Raw genomic sequence first — 17339 nt, 5'->3', positions numbered from 1 at the left:
AACACGCCCCCATAAAAAAGATAATTAAAAACAGGCTCAGCCCCTGGTTTGACCGTTATCTGGCAGAGTTACTCCACCTCAAGAATTCCATTTGGCGAAAGGCTCGGCACACGCATACTCAGGCTGACTGGCTCCCAATCAGGCAAATGAGAAATAAGTGCACCCAGGCTATCCGGAAGGCCAAGGTAAGTTACTTTAAGGAGCAGTTCTCTTTCTGTGGGTCTAACCCCAAGAAGTTTTGGAAAATGATTAATGACCTGGAGAAGAAACTCTCCTCCTCACAGCTGCCGATGTCCCTTGATGATGATGATGTGTTTGTTACTGCCAATGAGCGCATGGCTGAGCTCTTTAATCACCACTTCATTACATCAGGATTCCTATTTGACTCAGCCATGCCTCCTTGCCCATCCAACATTTCCTCATCTCCCACCCCTTCTAATGCGACTAGCCTTGATGCTCCTCCCTCTTTATCCCCTGTCTCGCTACAAAGTTTCTCCCTGCAGGCGGTCACTGAGTCTGAGGTGCTAAAGGACCTCCTTAAACTTGACCCCCAAAAAACATCTGGGTCAGATGGTTTAGACCCTTTCTTTTTTAATGTTGCAGTCCCTATCATCGCCAAGCCTGTCTCTGACCTTTTTAACCTGTCTGTCCTCTCTGGGGAGGTTCCCATTGCTTGGAAGGCAGCCACTGTGCGTCCTTTATTTAAAGGGGGAGATCAAGCTGATCTTAACTGTTATAGGCCAATTTCTATTTCGCCCTGTTTATCAAGTGTTCAACTATCAACTTGTCAATTATCAACTGACTGGCTTTCTTGATGTCTATAGTATTCTCTCTGGTATGCAATCTGGTTTCCACTCGGGTTATGGATGTGTTACTGCAACCTTAAAGGTCCTCAATGATGTCACCATTGCCTTTGATTCTAAGCAATGTTGTGCTGCTAGTTTTATTGACTTGGCCAAAGCTTTTGATACGGTAGACCATTCCATTCTTGTGGGCCGGCTAAGGAGTGTTGGTGTCTCTGAGGGGGTCTTTTACCTGGTTTGCTAACAACCTCTCTCAAAGAGTGCAGTGTACAAAGTCAGAACATCTGCTGTCTCAGCCAACAAGCTTTCTCTGCACTTAACCTTGTTCTGAACACCTCCAAAACAAAGGTAATTTGGTTTGGTAAGAAGAATGCCCCTCTCCCCACAGGTGTGATTACTACCTCTGAGGGTTTAGAGCTTGAGGTAGTCACCTCAAACAAGTACTTGGGAGTATGGCTGGACGGTACACTGTCCTTCTCTCAGCACATATCAAAGCTGCAGGCTAAAATTAAATCTAGACTTGGTTTCCTATATCATAATCGCTTCTCTTTCACACCAGGTGACACACTAACCCTGATTGTCCCTTGTTGTCTCTACCTTCTTGCCCTTTGTGTTGTTGTCTGTGCCCAATAATGTTTGTACCATGTTTTGTGCTGCTGCCATGTTTTTGCAAACATGTTGTTGTCATGTTGTGTTGCTACCATGCTGTGTTGTCATGTGTTGCTGCCTTGCTATGTTGTTGTCTTAGGTCTCTCTTTATGTAGTGTTGTGTCCTATATCTTTATGTTTAATCCCCGTCCCCGCAGGAGGCCTTTTGCCTTTTGGTAGGCCGTCATAGTAAATAATAATTTGTTCTTAACTGACATGCCTAGTTAAATAAAGGTTAAATAAAAAAATAAAGCACCGTTGAATATTTACCTTAATGAGGTGCTGTAGATGGAATAAAATAATTATATTCCATTCTATTCTACTATGTTCTTGCTAAAACACTGTTCTTTATAAACAAATATGCTCTGAGCTTGAAAGACACTTGAATTGGAGACTTGACGTGTAACGTAATAATCAGTACCGTATTTCAAAAAACAGAGCGAATACACTTTTCATTTAGCTACACCCTTTGAGCTATGACACCACCATTCATATCCTTTCTCTTCAGTGTAAACGGAAGTGTGCCATTCCATCAAGTGATCTTCCCCTGGTCGAGTATGCGATTGGCTGACGACATGCTGATGTTGGTTAGAGGTGTTGGAAAGGGAGTCCCTAGAGAAAGCAAGAACAAGATGGTTGTCAGGAGTAGTACCGTGTTATCATAAGGAGACGCATACTTGGAAAACGGACGAGGAATGGAGGGGAAAAAGAGAGGGAGAGGAGGTCTAAGAGAGAGATGGAAGAGGATGAGCTTGAGTCGAATAAAAATGGTGGAAAAAAGGGAGATGGTTTGTTAAAGAATGGTAGAAAGTGTAAGCAGAGTGAGCTGAAGACAGGAGGAGAAATGGAAGTGAATGAGGTCAAAGTATCAGAGGTGGTAGGTGTGAGGAAGTTATCGGAGACCGAGGTATGCACCGAGGGTCAGGAAAAAGATGAGTCTGTGACAGTAGGACTGAAGTTTAAGGAAAAAGTGGACTCTTGCCTTTTGGCTGATCCATTTGTGGTCTCACGGTGGGTGAAAAAAGAGTTGGCTAACATGGAATCGGTGAGGGTAACCAGAAGTGGTCTAGTGATAATTGTTTGTGTTTCTGTTGGTCAGAAGGAGAAGGCGCTCGGAGTAAAACAAATAGGGGAAGGAGAGTAAATTGTTTCGCTCTCAAGAAAAGGCAACCAATGAAATTAGTGATAACTGGGGTAGCAGTAAATATAAAAGTTGACCAGCTGAGGGGAAAGATTCCCGATGTTTGTGATGCTCGTCGTTTGATACGACGCAGGCAGGGTGGTGAGAGTGGGGAAACAGAAGAGTCATTGTCTGTTTTTTTTAGTTTTGAAGTTGCCCGACAAAGTGAAGTTTGGATATATAAGTTATCCTGTATGAGTGTATGAGCCGAATACATTACGATGCTACAGGTGCCAAGTTTATGGGCATGTGGCAGCAGTGTGTAGGAGGGAGGTTCCTAGGTGTGAGAAGTGTGCAGAAGGGCATGAGACAAAGGAATGTGTAGCATTGGGGAAAGTAATGGTATGTGTTAATTGTAGGGGTGCCCATGGGACATGGGATCAGAAATGTCCCGTGTGAGACGCAGGTTAAGGTTTCCAGGGTTAGAGTAGTGCAGAAGTTGTCATATACTGAGGCAGTGAAGAAAGTAGAGGAACGGCCTCCCGGGTGGCGCAGTGGTTAAGGGCGCTGTACTGCAGCGCCAGCTGTGCCATCAGAGTCCTGGGTTCGCGCCCAGGCTCTGTCGTAACCGGCCGCGACCGGGAGGTCCGTGGGGCGACGCACAATTGGCCTAGCGTCGCCCGGGTTAGGGAGGGCTTGGTCGGTAGGGGTGTCCTTGTCTCATCGCGCACCAGCGACTCCTGTGGCGGGCTGGGCGCAGTGTACGCTAACCAAGGTGGCCAGGTGCACGGTGTTTCCTCCGGCGCATTGGTGCGGCTGGCTTCCGGGTTGGATGTGCGCTGTGTTAAAGAAAGGGCGGCTTGGTTGGTTGTGTATCGGAGGACGCATGACTTTCAACCTTCGTCTCTCCCGAGCCCGTACGGGAGTTGTAGCGATGAGACAAGATAGTAGCTACTACAACAATTGGATACTACGAAATTGGGGAGAAAAAGGGGTAAAATTAAAAAAATAAAAAAATAAAAAAATAAAAAATAAAAGTAGAACATGGGTCAAGGGGGAGGGATCCTGAGAGAAGTGGTGTGAGTAGTAGATCTGTACCAGGGAGGGATAGGCTAAAAAGTGATATAAGTTTCAGTAAGATTGGAATTTTAGCATTTATAGCAATGGTTATAAACTGTACTGCAGGGATGGAACGGAAGTTGCAGAAAATTGAGGTTGTGGTGGCAGCTGCAAAAAGGTATTTTGGTGTGCGAGACTTGACAGAAGAGTTACAGGGTGTGTTAAGTGGTGATGTCCTGCGCCTCCTGGGTGGCTGTACTGCAGCGCCAGCTGTGCCACCAGAGACTGTACTGCAGCGCCAGCTGTGCCACCAGAAACTCTGGGTTCGCGCCCAGGCTCTGTCGTAACCGGCCGCGACCGGGAGGTCCGTGGGGCGACGCACAATTGGCCTAGCGTCGTCCGGGTTAGGGAGGGTTTGGCCGGTAGGGAAATCCCTCACCAGCGACTCCTGTGGTGGGCCGGGCGCAGTGCGCGCTAACCAAGGTTGCCAGGTGTACAGTGTTTCCTCTGACAGATTGGTGCGGCTGGCTTCCGGGTTGGATGGCGCTGTGTTAAGACGCAGTGCGGCTTGGTTGGGTTGTGTATCGAAGGACGCATGACTTTCAACCTTCATCTCTCCCAAGCCCGTACGGGAGTTGTAGCGATGAGACAAGATAGTAGCTACTAAACAATTGGATACCACGAAATTGGGGAGAAAAAGGTGTACAATTCAAAAAAAAAGTGCTGATGTACCATCCTTTCAGGATGATGGCTTGAGGTAGGAATAAATAAGGTTAATTAGTGAAGTAGGGTGGTGCTAATTATATACAATTTTGAAATTATAAAGTTAGATGGTAGGGTATTTATTTCTTACATTTTTATTTTTCAAGGAAAGTAGAAGTACTGCAGTCTAGTAGGTGGCGGTAATGCAACAAATTGGATGTCAACCGCCGTTAAACTTCAGAGAAGAAGAAGAAGTAAACGGAAGTGAACAGTGACCAGGAATAATTTCCACGTTAGCGTTTTTATTGTCGTTAATTATACGTTTATTAACACCATGGAACTCAAAATATGACTAATTGAACTTAACAGCATTACATACTCACCCCATGTAGTCTTTAATTCGCGTTGGAAAAGGGACTTGTTCGATATACGTTATTTGGTAACGCTAGCTGCTAACGTTAGCTAACAATGGCTAACTGTATGGTTTTTCACACTCAAATTGCCTCCATTATGGAGGTGCTAGCGAATGCAGCCGTGGCAGATATATGTAAACTCGTAGACGACGACTATGCAGTGTTTCGTTTGGAAATAACTCAAAGCCAGAAAGAAAACAGGGTATTGCGGAGGAAACTACAGCTACTGGAACTGAAGACGGCACGGGAGCGCGCCGAGAGGACAATGCGAGAGCGCGTCCTCGCCAGTCGTCCCAGTAGTGTCAAGATCCTCGACCGATACAGAGGAATCGCAAGAGGTAAATCAGGGGAGGATGGCTCATTATAATGTCTGGAACGGTGCAAATGAATGACATCAAACACATTGATACCGTTCTGCTAATTCTGCTCCAGCCATTACCACGAGCGCGTCCTCCCCAATTAAGCTGCAACCAACCTCCTGTGATGTTCATATATAGCTCAGTACAGTAGCCCCATTCCCCTCTGTACATGTGTTCAGATGTGTTATCTAGAATTTGGTCTTGGTCAGTTTTTGGACAGTATGCAATAATTCCCCTGATTACTTATCCATCATATTCTAACCAGATTCTTGATTTACTACATTTCCTATTATTTACTCAACAATGTGATACATGGAACATAATACTTACATCAATAAATAGTATATCAATAAGTTATGAGAAGTGTTACCTTACATCCTTGCCAATTCTAGATCTTGTTAAAACTGTCAATAGTCTACAACATAGAGGTAAGCATTGACAGTACCCAATTTATTTAACCACCTCTTTTCCCCCAATCACTCTATCAGGTGAAGGAAATCTCACTGGAGGCCACAGGAGCTTTGTGAAGCCAGCGGGACACAATACATGGAGAGATGACCAACCAATCACTGTTGATGAGGGGAGTGGAACCTCAACCCAGCATGTTATCATGATAGAGGTTAGTGTAATAGTATTACATTAAAATTACAGTACATCAAATGTGGCCAGTTTATTTCAGCAAGGCTCCCCTCAGCTATTCACTTGCTAATATGTTCATCCTCATTTATATGCCATAGAGGAGCTTGTGAGACTTCCCTATGACATTGTTATCCAATAGCCTCCTCTCTTCTTGTGTCAGTCTGCAGAGGCTGAAAGTCCTGGGGTCAAGCTGGATAGGTCTGAAGTAGAAGAAGACCCACGGCACAGCAGAGACATCAAGACTGGAGGGACTGGAGCGCTCCCTGTAGCCACGGAGGACCCCGCCCCAGCGCAGCCCAGGACCCGACACAGCATCACGGAGGTCAGTGGAACGCTGAACACCGTCCTCAAGTCAGAGACCAACACAGAGACTTTAACAGTAACACAAAGGCTTTTACACACAGGATCTGACCACAGGTCAGACTCGGAGAGACTGGGGCTTGGGGGACTGGGGTGTCCTCCTGCTCCAAGCTCAGAATATTTACTTTACAGTAACCCGAGCCCGAGGACGGTTCATTCCAATCCAGATTCAGGTGATGTGTTAAATGCTGGCGATGATCCGTGTTGTTCTTACACTACAGAGATGGACCCTGGCAACATGCCCCTGGGTTTAGAGACACAGACTGATCTATCTAGAGGAGACTGGAATCGGTACAGTAGTAGTGTGTACTCTGAAGGATGCCTAGATAAGAAAAGGAAGGGTCTAGTTGTAGATGAAGTGACAGTGAAAGTGGAGGGCGACACTCCTCCCACATGGAATGCAGATAGTCACCTAGGCGATGGACACTCACAGGGCAGAGATTTCTTAGATTACAGGGAAAGCTTAGTGTCCACGTCGATGGGGCCTTCTGATTCACACGGGCGTATCCTTTTCGATCAGGTATTGAACTCAAACGACAGGACTGGAGCCCAGACTCAGGGAGGGGGAGCCACATCAGGCAATAGTAAAGAGAAACGGTTCCTCTGCATGTTCTGTAACAAAGGCTTCAGCTGCGCCCAGAAGGTGGAGATCCACCAGAGGGTCCACACAGGAGAGAAACCATACAGCTGCCCCCAGTGTCACATGCGCTTCGCCCAGTCTGGCAGCCTGAAGAGGCACCAGAAGGTCCACACAGGGGAGAAACCCTTCAGCTGCCCTCAGTGTGATAAGAGGTTCTCCCGTCAGCACCTGCTGAAGACGCACCTGAAGGTCCACACAGGAGAGAGGCCGTTCGCCTGTACACAATGTGGGAAGAGGTTCTCAGAGAGGAGCTACCTCAAGATACACCAGAAGAAAAACCATTCCACTCTATAGCTTTTGAAGTGTTGATCACCTCCTGCATTAAAAACGACCATTAATTGTCATTGTTGTCAGCACAAAAGATCCACAGATGCATTTGGATTAACAAGAGTAACAGATTTCAGTGTTGGATATTCCTGGGTTGAATATTCAACACTACGTAAAGGTAGACTCAGCGAGATGATGTAGATCCGGGTTCACCAACTGGCGGCTCGCGCTTCAGTTATCTAAGCAATTTAAAACGAATACATTCGTATTTGTTTTTATTGTTGGACATAAAACACCAGCAAATCAGTTCCAATTGATTTTGATTTTGGAAATCTGTTCCTGAGTTTTCCCATGTTTAATAGAAAGATATGTGATCGTATACAAATTTAAGCAAGTTTTGAAATGATTATATTTTTGTCAAATATTATATCTGTTTGGGCTTCTTGCGGTCAATTTTCAGTCTACAAATTATAATTATGTTCCGGCCCCTTGACCATCTGCAAGAAAGATATCGGCCCACAGCTGAATCTAGTTGATGATCTCTGACTTCGATGCACAAAGTAAACAGCAGTAGTGGGTCAATTTCCGCAATAACTAAGTGTTGAAGCATGAGGCTGAACAAGGAATAATGAGAGTAACAGATTTCAGTGTTGAATATTCCTTGGTAGAATATAGTATCCAGACATTGTGTGATATATAAGGCATATATATATAAGCCTAATGAGTCAGTTTCATATTGTGTTTGTACTGTACATTTGATGTTAAATCCATTACTTCCTTTCAACTACCCAAAAAATTCCCAAGACACTTTTAATGAGAAAAGAAATGCAGTTTATCGAGTAAATACAGATTTGTTCCTGTGACATGTGTATGTGTGGTTTTCATATGGTGTATTTAGAACTCGTTTATGTTTAATAAACACAAAATGTGACTTTTCATTCCAAGACTGTCATTGAGACTCTTTAGTATACATCACTTCTGATCTCAACATATTCTGCATAAACATGACGTTTTACCCAATATACATTTTGCACTTACTAAATATACCTACACATACCTACCACAGCAGACTGCTGAGAGGAGAATGGCAAATGGAATGACGTCAAACACCTGGAAACCATGTGTTTGATGTATTTTATACCATTCCACCTATTCCGCTCCAGTCATTAACACAAGCCCGTTCTCCCCAATTAAGGTGCCACCAAACTTCTGTGATACCCACACACCAACAAACACCTACTGTACACATCAGAATAGTTTTGTCAGGTTTGTCTGATGACTTTTGACTTATCATAGCTGACTTATTTTACCCACATCATATTTATGTCCACCACGATGGGTTTAAAAACAATGAAGTCATTCTGTAACTACAGTATAGGACTCAAACGTAGTGGGGATGGGTAAACACTCCATGTTGAAAGTGTGTTTATTATCTGTGTGTACATATCTGAGGGAGTGTATGTCTGTGTAATCTGTATCACCTCTCATCCAGGAGGAGGAGGGTCCAGAGGTGCTGCTGGTGAAGGAGGAGGGGTGGGAGGAGGGTCTGGGGAACCCTGAGGGGACCATGGTCATGGAGGACAACCAGACTACACCTCCTCCTGAACCCACAGAGGAACCAGCTGAGCAGCACAGGACCACACACAGTCTCACTGAGGTGAGCCCACTGAACTACTGTCTGAATGGTTTTAGGTCAGTGGCATAGCCACAAAGCCACTCAGAGTATGAGTGCTGATCTAGGATCAGTTTAGTATTTTAGAGCATAGTGAATATGATTTATATGGAAGGATCCTAGATCAGCAATCCTACTCTGAGACTTTGTGGATACAGGCCCAGGTTTTAATAATTGTGTCTTACGTGTGGCACCATGCCTTTGAATTGTCAAACCATTAAAGTGTGTGTCATGGAAATTCTACACATGGGACACTCAAAGTCAATCTTAAATGAATCATTGTTTATTACCAGCATGCTGAGAGGTCAGTCAAACTTAGATGCATAAGGTATCAGTCTGAAGTGAGCTCTACCGGGGCAGTCCCGTTAGTTGTCTTAAATATTTAGGCAGTCAAGTTATATTAGCATGATTTAGCTTATTCATCATTCATAATTAATTCCTCATTAACGTTTGGTTCATGCATGTGACAGACGAATACCTCACCAGGCTTCTTCTGTACAAGCTGAGACCTTGAAACTGAGATATCCTTTCGTTCTCAAAACAAAGTTCTGAGTGTACTGCCAAATTGCAGATACTGAGGATTTGTTCAGTCAGTCACTTGTATGAACACAGAAATTAGTTATTGGAAATGCACAAACATCTCTTCCGAGTGGCGCAGTTGTCTAAGGCACTGCATGGCAGTGCTAGCTGTACCACTAGAGATCCTGGGTTCAAGGCCAGGGTCTGTCGCAGTCGGCCGCGACCGGGAGACCCATGGAGCGACGCACAATTGGCCCGGTGTCGTCCGGGTTAGGGGAGGGTTTGGCCGACAGGGATGTCCTTGTCCTAGCGACTCCTGTGGCGGGCCAGGCAAAGTGCACGCTGACACGGTTGTCAGGTGCACAGTGTTTCCTCCGACACATTGGTGCGGCTGGCTTCCGGGTTAAGTGGGCATTGTGTCAAGAAGCAGTGCAGCTTGGTTGGGTTGTGTTTCGGAGGACACACGGCTTTCGACCTTCACCTCTCCCGTGTCCATAATGGAGTTGCAGCAATGAGACAAGACTGTAACTACCAATTGGATACCACGAAATTTGGGTAAAAAAAATAAATCCATCACAACTGTCAAGTAATCAAATTAACTAATGAGGTCTTGGTGAATTTTGTCTTAAGTGTGGGACCATGCCTTTTAAATAATCAAACTGTTAAAGAGTGTCAAGTAATCAAATCAACTAACACGTTTGCATAGTATCAAATCAATTGACCTGTTTGCATAGTACTCACAGCAATCCCTAATTGTCCAATCAGAAAATGCTCCATAGCAGGGTGCTCATATCAGATTTCTTGATCCAACATCCTCTCACTCTGTATCTCTTACAGTCAGTAGACATGGAGGATTGGAAGCCTGATCTGCTGCTGGTCAAAGAGGAGACAATAGAAGACGGACCAGATAGTATTGACCTGCCGAGTGGACTAAAGATGGGGGAACAAGGTAAGGGAGAAATACATATAGCCTACATACAGTAATAGATCTACACTGGGAATAGTGATGCACCTGGCTATTCTATTTTTTCTTCATTCATAAATACAATTTATGTTTACATATAAAAACACACATTATAATGTATGATGTATATAATGTATAACCAGGTGATTGACCAGGTAAAAAAACAACATACGTAAAGTTTTCTATGCCATGTAAAGTCTATTTTGTAACCTCTTCCTGCAGGTGGTTGGCTGGAGGCTAACAGAGGAGACTGGGCTCCCATCTTGGATTCCCAGACCCAGACCAGTGCAGTCAAGCGCCCAGGGAACAACATCACTGAGCAGGCCAGGACCAGAGGTGACATAGTGGAGGTCAGTGGATGGGACAGCGTCCTCAACTCTGGGCTGGGGAACAACACTGTTAACCAGAAACAGATAGTGGGACACAAAACAACAACCAATCTTAGTCTCCATGACAACAGACTGGCTGTGACCAGGGAGAGGCGTAGATTTGGTCTGCGGGGACGGGGAGGTGTCCATATGAGGCGGGAGAGAACAGACACAGACTCGGGTAGGGATGCTCCGTCCTGCTCCAATAGTTGTGATTCAGAGAGACTGATGCCTCAGGTTAACCCCCTAACAGGTGCTGCCTTCAGCCTGCCTTCTATAGGATCTATCAACTGGAACATGGACCCTGCGACAACACAGACACTCCCTGGCCTTCATCCTTCTCACACTTTCCTAATGTTAAACCAGACCTCAGACAATGCCAGTGACTCAAAACTAAATGGCAGCACCAGCCCATTGACAAATGACAGTAGTAGTGACGTTATCAGTAGATCCGGTGGCAAAGAGAAGCGCTTCCCGTGTTCATTCTGTGGGAAAGCCTTCAGTTTCCCCAAACAGGTGGAGATCCACCAGAGGATGCACACGGGGGAGAAACCATTCGGCTGCCAACTGTGTGAGAAGAGGTTCTCCCATCAGCACCACCTGAAGAGACACCAGAGGGTCCACACAGGGGAGAAACCTTTCAGCTGCCCCCAGTGTGAGAAGAGGTTCTCCCACCAGCACCAACTGAAGATGCACCTGAAGGTCCACACGGGAGAGAGGCCGTTTGCCTGTATGCACTGCGGGAAGAGGTTCTCCGAGAGGAGCTACCTTAGGATACATCAGCAGAAAATGCACATGGCCCATGTATAGAGTATAGTAAGTAACATGTTATGTAGTACTAGCTAGTATGTTTGTAGTTAATTCTGTTGGTTTTGGATGTAGGAGGGAACTGGATGAGGTGAACTGAAGAAAGAATGAGTATGATGAGGCAGAGTAGATGATATGGTGATGGTTGGTGTGATGGTGTCTGTACAAATGCTTCACTGATGAAGAGTGACACATTTTCCCCCTTTAGGTTAATACTGGTGTTTTATAGTGAGATAATTATGGTGCCTTAATTAATGTTTACTTTATGTGAAGTTGTGTGTTATGTAATGTTGAGCCTTTTCCAATGTGGAAAAGGGGGTACCAGATTTACAGAAAAGGTCAAGTGTTACCATAGTGAAAAAGTTATTATATTTGTCACGTATCGTTTTGTGCAATAAAAGTACTATACTTCAAGTTGTCTTAGTGTATGATCATTTTGTGAAATTAAATACAAAATTGAGTCTGTGCTGACTGACTTGGTTATTTTTGTATCATTGCAGGGACTGAGTTTCCCTTGTCTCAGTCTAACCAGAACATTATATTTCATTCTTGATTCAACACATATGGAATTGTTTTATAATAAACCCCAAAGGTTCCATATTGTTAGGTACTTCAATCACAGTGTTAGAGATGGGCTTGACTGTGGTTAACATTTTATAATATCAAGTTTCTGTGTTGTACAGCAGAGTTTCTTATATAAACTTGTATGCTTTTCTGTACAATTTGTGTTTACAGTCTGCTGTCCATGAGGACCTGCTGATATCCGGTGTTGCTGGCTGGAGACACTGGGCCTCTGAGGCGGCTGGGCACACACCCTGGCCCCGGATCAGTACCCTGGATCAGGAGCCGTCGCTCTTCCTTCCCGAGTTGGAACCAAGACCCAACCATGAGGGACAGAGACTCTACCACCACACAGAGCACAACCAGTGGACAGGTGGATTGAATAACCTCAACCCTGGTGGTCATCAGAGAGACAGAGGCTCCAGTCAGGGATCCAGTCTGCAGCCCAGACCCTTCTCTTCACAGTCTCAGTGCAGGGATGAAGCAGGGCCTGGGGCTGATAGAGATAGACCTTCCTGTTCCTATGATACAAACACCACAGTGTTCATGATGAACAGAGAAGGTCACCCTGGGCTTCAGCCTTCACAAACAGTGGTGAGTGAACCCCTTGGGGGTAGTCTAACAGGAGGTCTGTCTTCTCCTTCAGGGTCTCATCTAATGCCTAATGACTGGGTTCATAGGAGGCCTGGGTCTAGCCTTCCTCAGTTACCTCATGGTTACCCCACCAATACAGACCGGGTCAAGATGGGTGTTCACCACAAGAGGTACCTAGCCTATAACACGGCACCCAATCTCAACAACACCCAAACAATGGCTAGAGGTCAAGGAGGGAGCTCAAAGACTAACGACCTGAGGGTGGTGGCTCCTGCTTCTACCTCATCTGGGTCACAACGTGGGAAGCAACGCATTAGGACGGACGCCGACAAACCGTATGCCTGCCCCACGTGTGGGAAGCGCTTCTCTGAGGCAAACTATGTGAAGCAACACCAGACCGTTCACACCAAGGAGAGGCCCTTCAAGTGTAAGCTGTGTTACAAGAGCTTCTCCTTCCTGAGTAACCTTATCAGGCATAGGGGTGTCCACAATGAGGAGGAACCCTTCAGCTGTACCCAGTGTCACATGCACTTTGCCCATGCTGGCAACCTGAAGAGGCACCAGAGAGTCCACACAAGGGAGAAATCCTCCAGCTGACCCCATTGTGAGAAGAGATTCTCCAGCCAGCACCAGCTGAAGATGCACCTCAAGGTCCACACGGGAGAGTGACTGTTCGCCTGTACACACTGTGGGAAGAGATTCTCAGAGAGGAGCTACCTCAGGACACACCAATAGAAAACCATTCCACTCTATAACATAGAAAGTAACCATACCACTCAAACCCTGAATTAAAGACAAACATGAATTGTCATTTTTGGAATAATGAGAGTAATAGTGTTGAATATTCCTGGGTAGAATATTGCATCCAGACATTTATAAGCCTAAAAAGTCTGTTACATATTGTGTTTGTACTGCGTACATATGATGTTTACAAATGCCATTCAACTACTTAATTTCTTTCCAAAGACACTTAATGAGAAAATAAATGTAGTTTATCATACAGATTTGTAGTTGAGACAGGTGTATGTTGGTGTATTTAACACTTGTTTATGTTTAATAAACACGAAATGGGACTTTTCATTCTAAGACTTTCATTGAGACTAGTATACATCACATCTGACCTCATCACACCAGTGGAGGTTCCTCAGAGGAGGAAGGGGAGGACTTGAATTTCTTTTTTTTTAAATAGTAAAACATTGAAAAAAGTTATCCTTTTTAGATAAGACTACTAATATATTTACGCCATCAAATCATTGATTAAAACACACTGTTTTCTAATGGAATACAACTTGGCCGCTATTAAAGTGAACTGTGTTTACTGGTGATACGGGGTGTATTCTTTCTGACCATTCTGTTGAAAAACGTTTCTTAACCGGAACGAAACGGGGATAAACATACCTGAATTTGTCAAATGGAAACTCTCGTTTGCAACTGTTGGACGAATGATTACACATTAGATCAGCTAGATGCAGGGAAGAGTGTGCAAGACGGTATTGAATGTGTCACTCACTGTCTGTCCATGTGTAACTGTCTGTCACCTCAAATAATTCTGTCGACCTGTGTACACCTACTTTGTAAACTTTCATTCATAGGCTAGGTGGTAGCAACCTCATAATGGGTATAGGGAAAATTTGAGTATCATGTAGTAGCCTAAACCTATCAATGTTACATTGAACTGGGTGAATGGAATATGAATGAAAGTCATCCAATATGCCGTAATAGAAATAAGGCCATGCTCATGAAGAAAAAAAAGACATTCTGAAGCCCACCCTAACCCTATAGTTCATATAGAAAATGCGCTATTGGCTACAGTCAAAGACTGCAGAACGATTTTTTTGACAAGGGGTGCAGGGTTTTATTTTTTGTTGCCTGATATAGATATGTTTCAACTTATAACGTCCGACGTTTTGGTATGCTATTAATCAACTTGTTTATAACTAGATACACTGTAGCTTCTCTTTTGCCATTATGTTGCCCTAGAATACTAACTATACCCTAGCTCAGTAGAATAACGTAATAGATCGATAGAATGAATGCTTCGATTTAGTTGACATTGGTGAAGACGTTTAGGTACTTGGGAAAAAAATACAATAAATAAATAACGGGACAGATTTTCTGTATAAAATCTTCAAATGACATCAGTTTGACAGGTTGTCAGGAAAAATAAACCTGTGAAAACGGCCCAACGTGTTTCTGATAAGATTTCAGTTCGGCTTCGATGCATATTTGATGTGGTTAAAATACTATCCGTTTTTATGAGGCTTTTATGATGATGGTATCTAATTGAGCATTGCATTATCTCAAGATGCAGAAAGAAATTGCCTACGTTTGGTGTATCATTTTAGTGCAATACATACTAATTCTGCAGGAGTTATTATGAAGGCTATAGCCCTATTCTCACGGGACTAGTATTACTAGAGAACCGCGGTTATGTATTTATTATTTATTTATTTATGTCCGTTATCCCGGTGAACGATTCAGACGGGATTCGTTTTTTTGCCCCCTGTGATGCTTTCTTTTTTTTCTTCTATAAATTGACAGTTATGACGGAAGCCTATAGGTTTTTTTTCTAGGCGTGAAGATTATTCAAGAAATCCAGGCGATGACAGACTAGGCTGATAACTTGAGTTTGGTTCCCAAATTTCTAAACCATACCAAACCATATTTGGTAAAGTGTCGCCCTAATATTTGAATTGAGGAAGTGTGATCATAATCATTCGGATATTTTAGCTATCCGCAGTAGAATACGTCCTAAATGCCCCCAGTCTTCAGGTGTGAGCTAAACAGATAACTTGCGCTTGACATGCGTTTTTAGGCTATGGATGAGAAAGTGAACTTGTTCCAAAAGTTTAGCTCAGATGTATGCTACTTTGCGATCTATTAACAGCAAGTGTGGCATTAAATAGTCGCCATATTTTCCAATGATGGATTTGGTGATTTTCAATTCATTCGCACAAAACGTATAAACAAAGGCATTCACTGTAAAAGTCGGTACATGTAGACCCTTCATATATAGGCCATGAGCAGCACTTTGCTCAATTTATCGAATCAGTTATTGTTTTCTTGCTCAAATCGCGAGAAACAACTGTCAAACTCAGACATTAATCTAAAAACACGGGGATGTTGATTCGCACGGGACGACCATTATTGGAGTTTGCAAAAAAAACAGGTTGTTCTGGTTAGTCAATGTCCAGATTTTAGTTTCCATTTACAATTGAAGTCGGAAGTTTACATACACCTTAGCCAAAGACATTTAAACTTTGTTTTTCACAATTCCTGACATTTAATCCTAGTAAAAATTCCCTGTTTTAGGTCAGTTAGGATCACAACTTTATTTTAGGAATGTGAAATGTCCAAATAATAGTAGAGAGAAGGATTTATTTCAGTTGGCCGTGGAGAACGTTCTGCTGCCTGCAACATCCTCCAGCATGACCGGTTTGGCGGTGGGTCAGTCATGGTGTGGGGTGGCATTTCTTTGGGGGGGCCGCACAGCACTCCATGTGCTCTCCATAGGTAGCCTGACTGCCATTAGGTTGGGTTGTGCCGTGGGGGAGATCTTTGTGGGCTATACTCGGCCTTGTCTCAGGATGGTAAGTTTGTGGTTGAAGATATCCCTCTAGTGGTGTGGGGGCTGTGCTTTGGCAAATTGGGTGGGGTTATATCCTTCCTGTTTGGCCCTGTCCGGGGGTGTCCTCGGATGGGGCCACAGTGTCTCCTGACCCCTCCTGTCTCAGCCTCCAGTATTTATGCTGCAGTAGTTTATGTGTCGGGGGGCTAGGGTCAGTTTGTTATATCTGGAGTACTTCTCCTGTCCTATTCGGTGTCCTGTGTGAATTTAAGCGTGCTCTCTCTAATTCTCTTTCTCTCTTTCTTTCTCTCTCTCGGAGGACCTGAGCCCTAGGACCATGCCTCAGGACTACCTGACATGATGACTCCTTGCTGTCCCCAGTCCACCTGGCCGTGCTGCTGCTCCAGTTTCAACTGTTCTGCCTTATTATTATTTGACCATGCTGGTCATTTATGAACATTTTAACATCTTGGCCATGTTCTGTTATAATCTCCACCCGGCACAGCCAGAAGAGGACTCGCCACCCCACATAGCCTGGTTCCTCTCTAGGTTTCTTCCTAGGTTTTGGCCTTTCTAGGGAGTTTTTCCTAGCCACCGTGCTTCTACACCTGCATTGCTTGCTGTTTGGGGTTTTAGGCTGGGTTTCTGTACAGCACTTTGAGATATCAGCTGATGTACGAAGGGCTATATAAATACATTTGATTTGATTTGATTCATTAGGTACCGAGATGAGATCCTCAGTCCCCTTGTGAGACCATATGCTGGTGCGGTTGACCCTGGGTTCCTCCTAATGCAAGACAATGCTAAACCTCATGTGGCTGGAGTGTGTCAGCAGTTCCTGCAAGAGGAAGGCATTGATGCTATGGAAGGCATTGCTGCTAAGCATGAGGGTGGCAGCATCCTGTTGTGGGGGTGCTTTGCTGCGGGAGGGACTGGTGCACGTCACAAAATAGATGGCTTCATGAGAAAGGACAATTGCATGGATATATTGAAGCAACATCTCAAGACATCAGTCAGGAAGTTAAAGCTTGGTTGCAAATGTGTCTTCCAAATGGACAATGACCCCAAGCATACTTCCAAAGTGTGGCAAAATGGCTTAAGGACAATAAAGTCAAGGTATTGGAGTGGCCATCACAAAGCTGGCATCATTAAACTAAGACTTATTTAGTTTATCAAATCAATTCTCTGTAATTATTATTATGTGATTAACTAATCAAGTAGATGTAATTAACTAGGAAGTCGGGGCACCAAGGAAAATATTCAGATTACAAAGTTA

At 44.2% G+C, this 17339-nt stretch overlaps 2 protein-coding genes across 4 annotated transcripts in view; one reads left to right on the top strand and one right to left on the bottom strand.

The window, feature by feature from the left end:
- Positions 1-17339, bottom strand: part of LOC139418947 (uncharacterized) — a 349701-nt gene that overhangs the window by 58331 nt on the left and 274031 nt on the right. The gene's annotated exons all lie outside the window — the stretch shown is intronic.
- LOC139418926 (uncharacterized) lies at positions 4563-13818 on the top strand. Of its 3 annotated transcripts, none has more exons than XM_071168713.1 (7): positions 4563-5083; positions 5593-5723; positions 5904-6065; positions 8503-8667; positions 10039-10150; positions 10388-10515; positions 12076-13818. In XM_071168713.1, the coding sequence occupies exons 1-7, from the start codon at positions 4801-4803 to the stop codon at positions 13090-13092; spliced, it is 1998 nt and encodes a 665-aa protein (XP_071024814.1). In that variant the 5' UTR covers positions 4563-4800; the 3' UTR covers positions 13093-13818. The 3 variants fall into 3 exon arrangements, with proteins under 3 accessions (XP_071024814.1, XP_071024815.1, XP_071024816.1); XM_071168714.1 differs by having other exon boundaries at positions 4572-5083; positions 10388-11349; positions 12076-13575; XM_071168715.1 differs by lacking the exon at positions 12076-13818 and having other exon boundaries at positions 4581-5083; positions 10388-11754.

Source organism: Oncorhynchus clarkii, chromosome 10, assembly GCF_045791955.1.
Source record: "Oncorhynchus clarkii lewisi isolate Uvic-CL-2024 chromosome 10, UVic_Ocla_1.0, whole genome shotgun sequence".
Taxonomy (NCBI): domain Eukaryota; kingdom Metazoa; phylum Chordata; class Actinopteri; order Salmoniformes; family Salmonidae; genus Oncorhynchus; species Oncorhynchus clarkii.
This window is presented reverse-complemented; position numbering and strand designations above follow the sequence as displayed.

Bases quoted from the DNA above. Each gene is read 5' to 3' on its own strand.
- LOC139418926 (XM_071168713.1), top strand. From the start codon at position 4,801: ATGGCTAACTGTATGGTTTTTCACACTCAAATTGCCTCCATTATGGAG. The intron at 8,668-10,038 runs GTGAGCCCACTG...TATCTCTTACAG, and splicing joins CCACACACAGTCTCACTGAG to TCAGTAGACATGGAGGATTG. The intron at 10,151-10,387 runs GTAAGGGAGAAA...CTCTTCCTGCAG, and splicing joins ACTAAAGATGGGGGAACAAG to GTGGTTGGCTGGAGGCTAAC.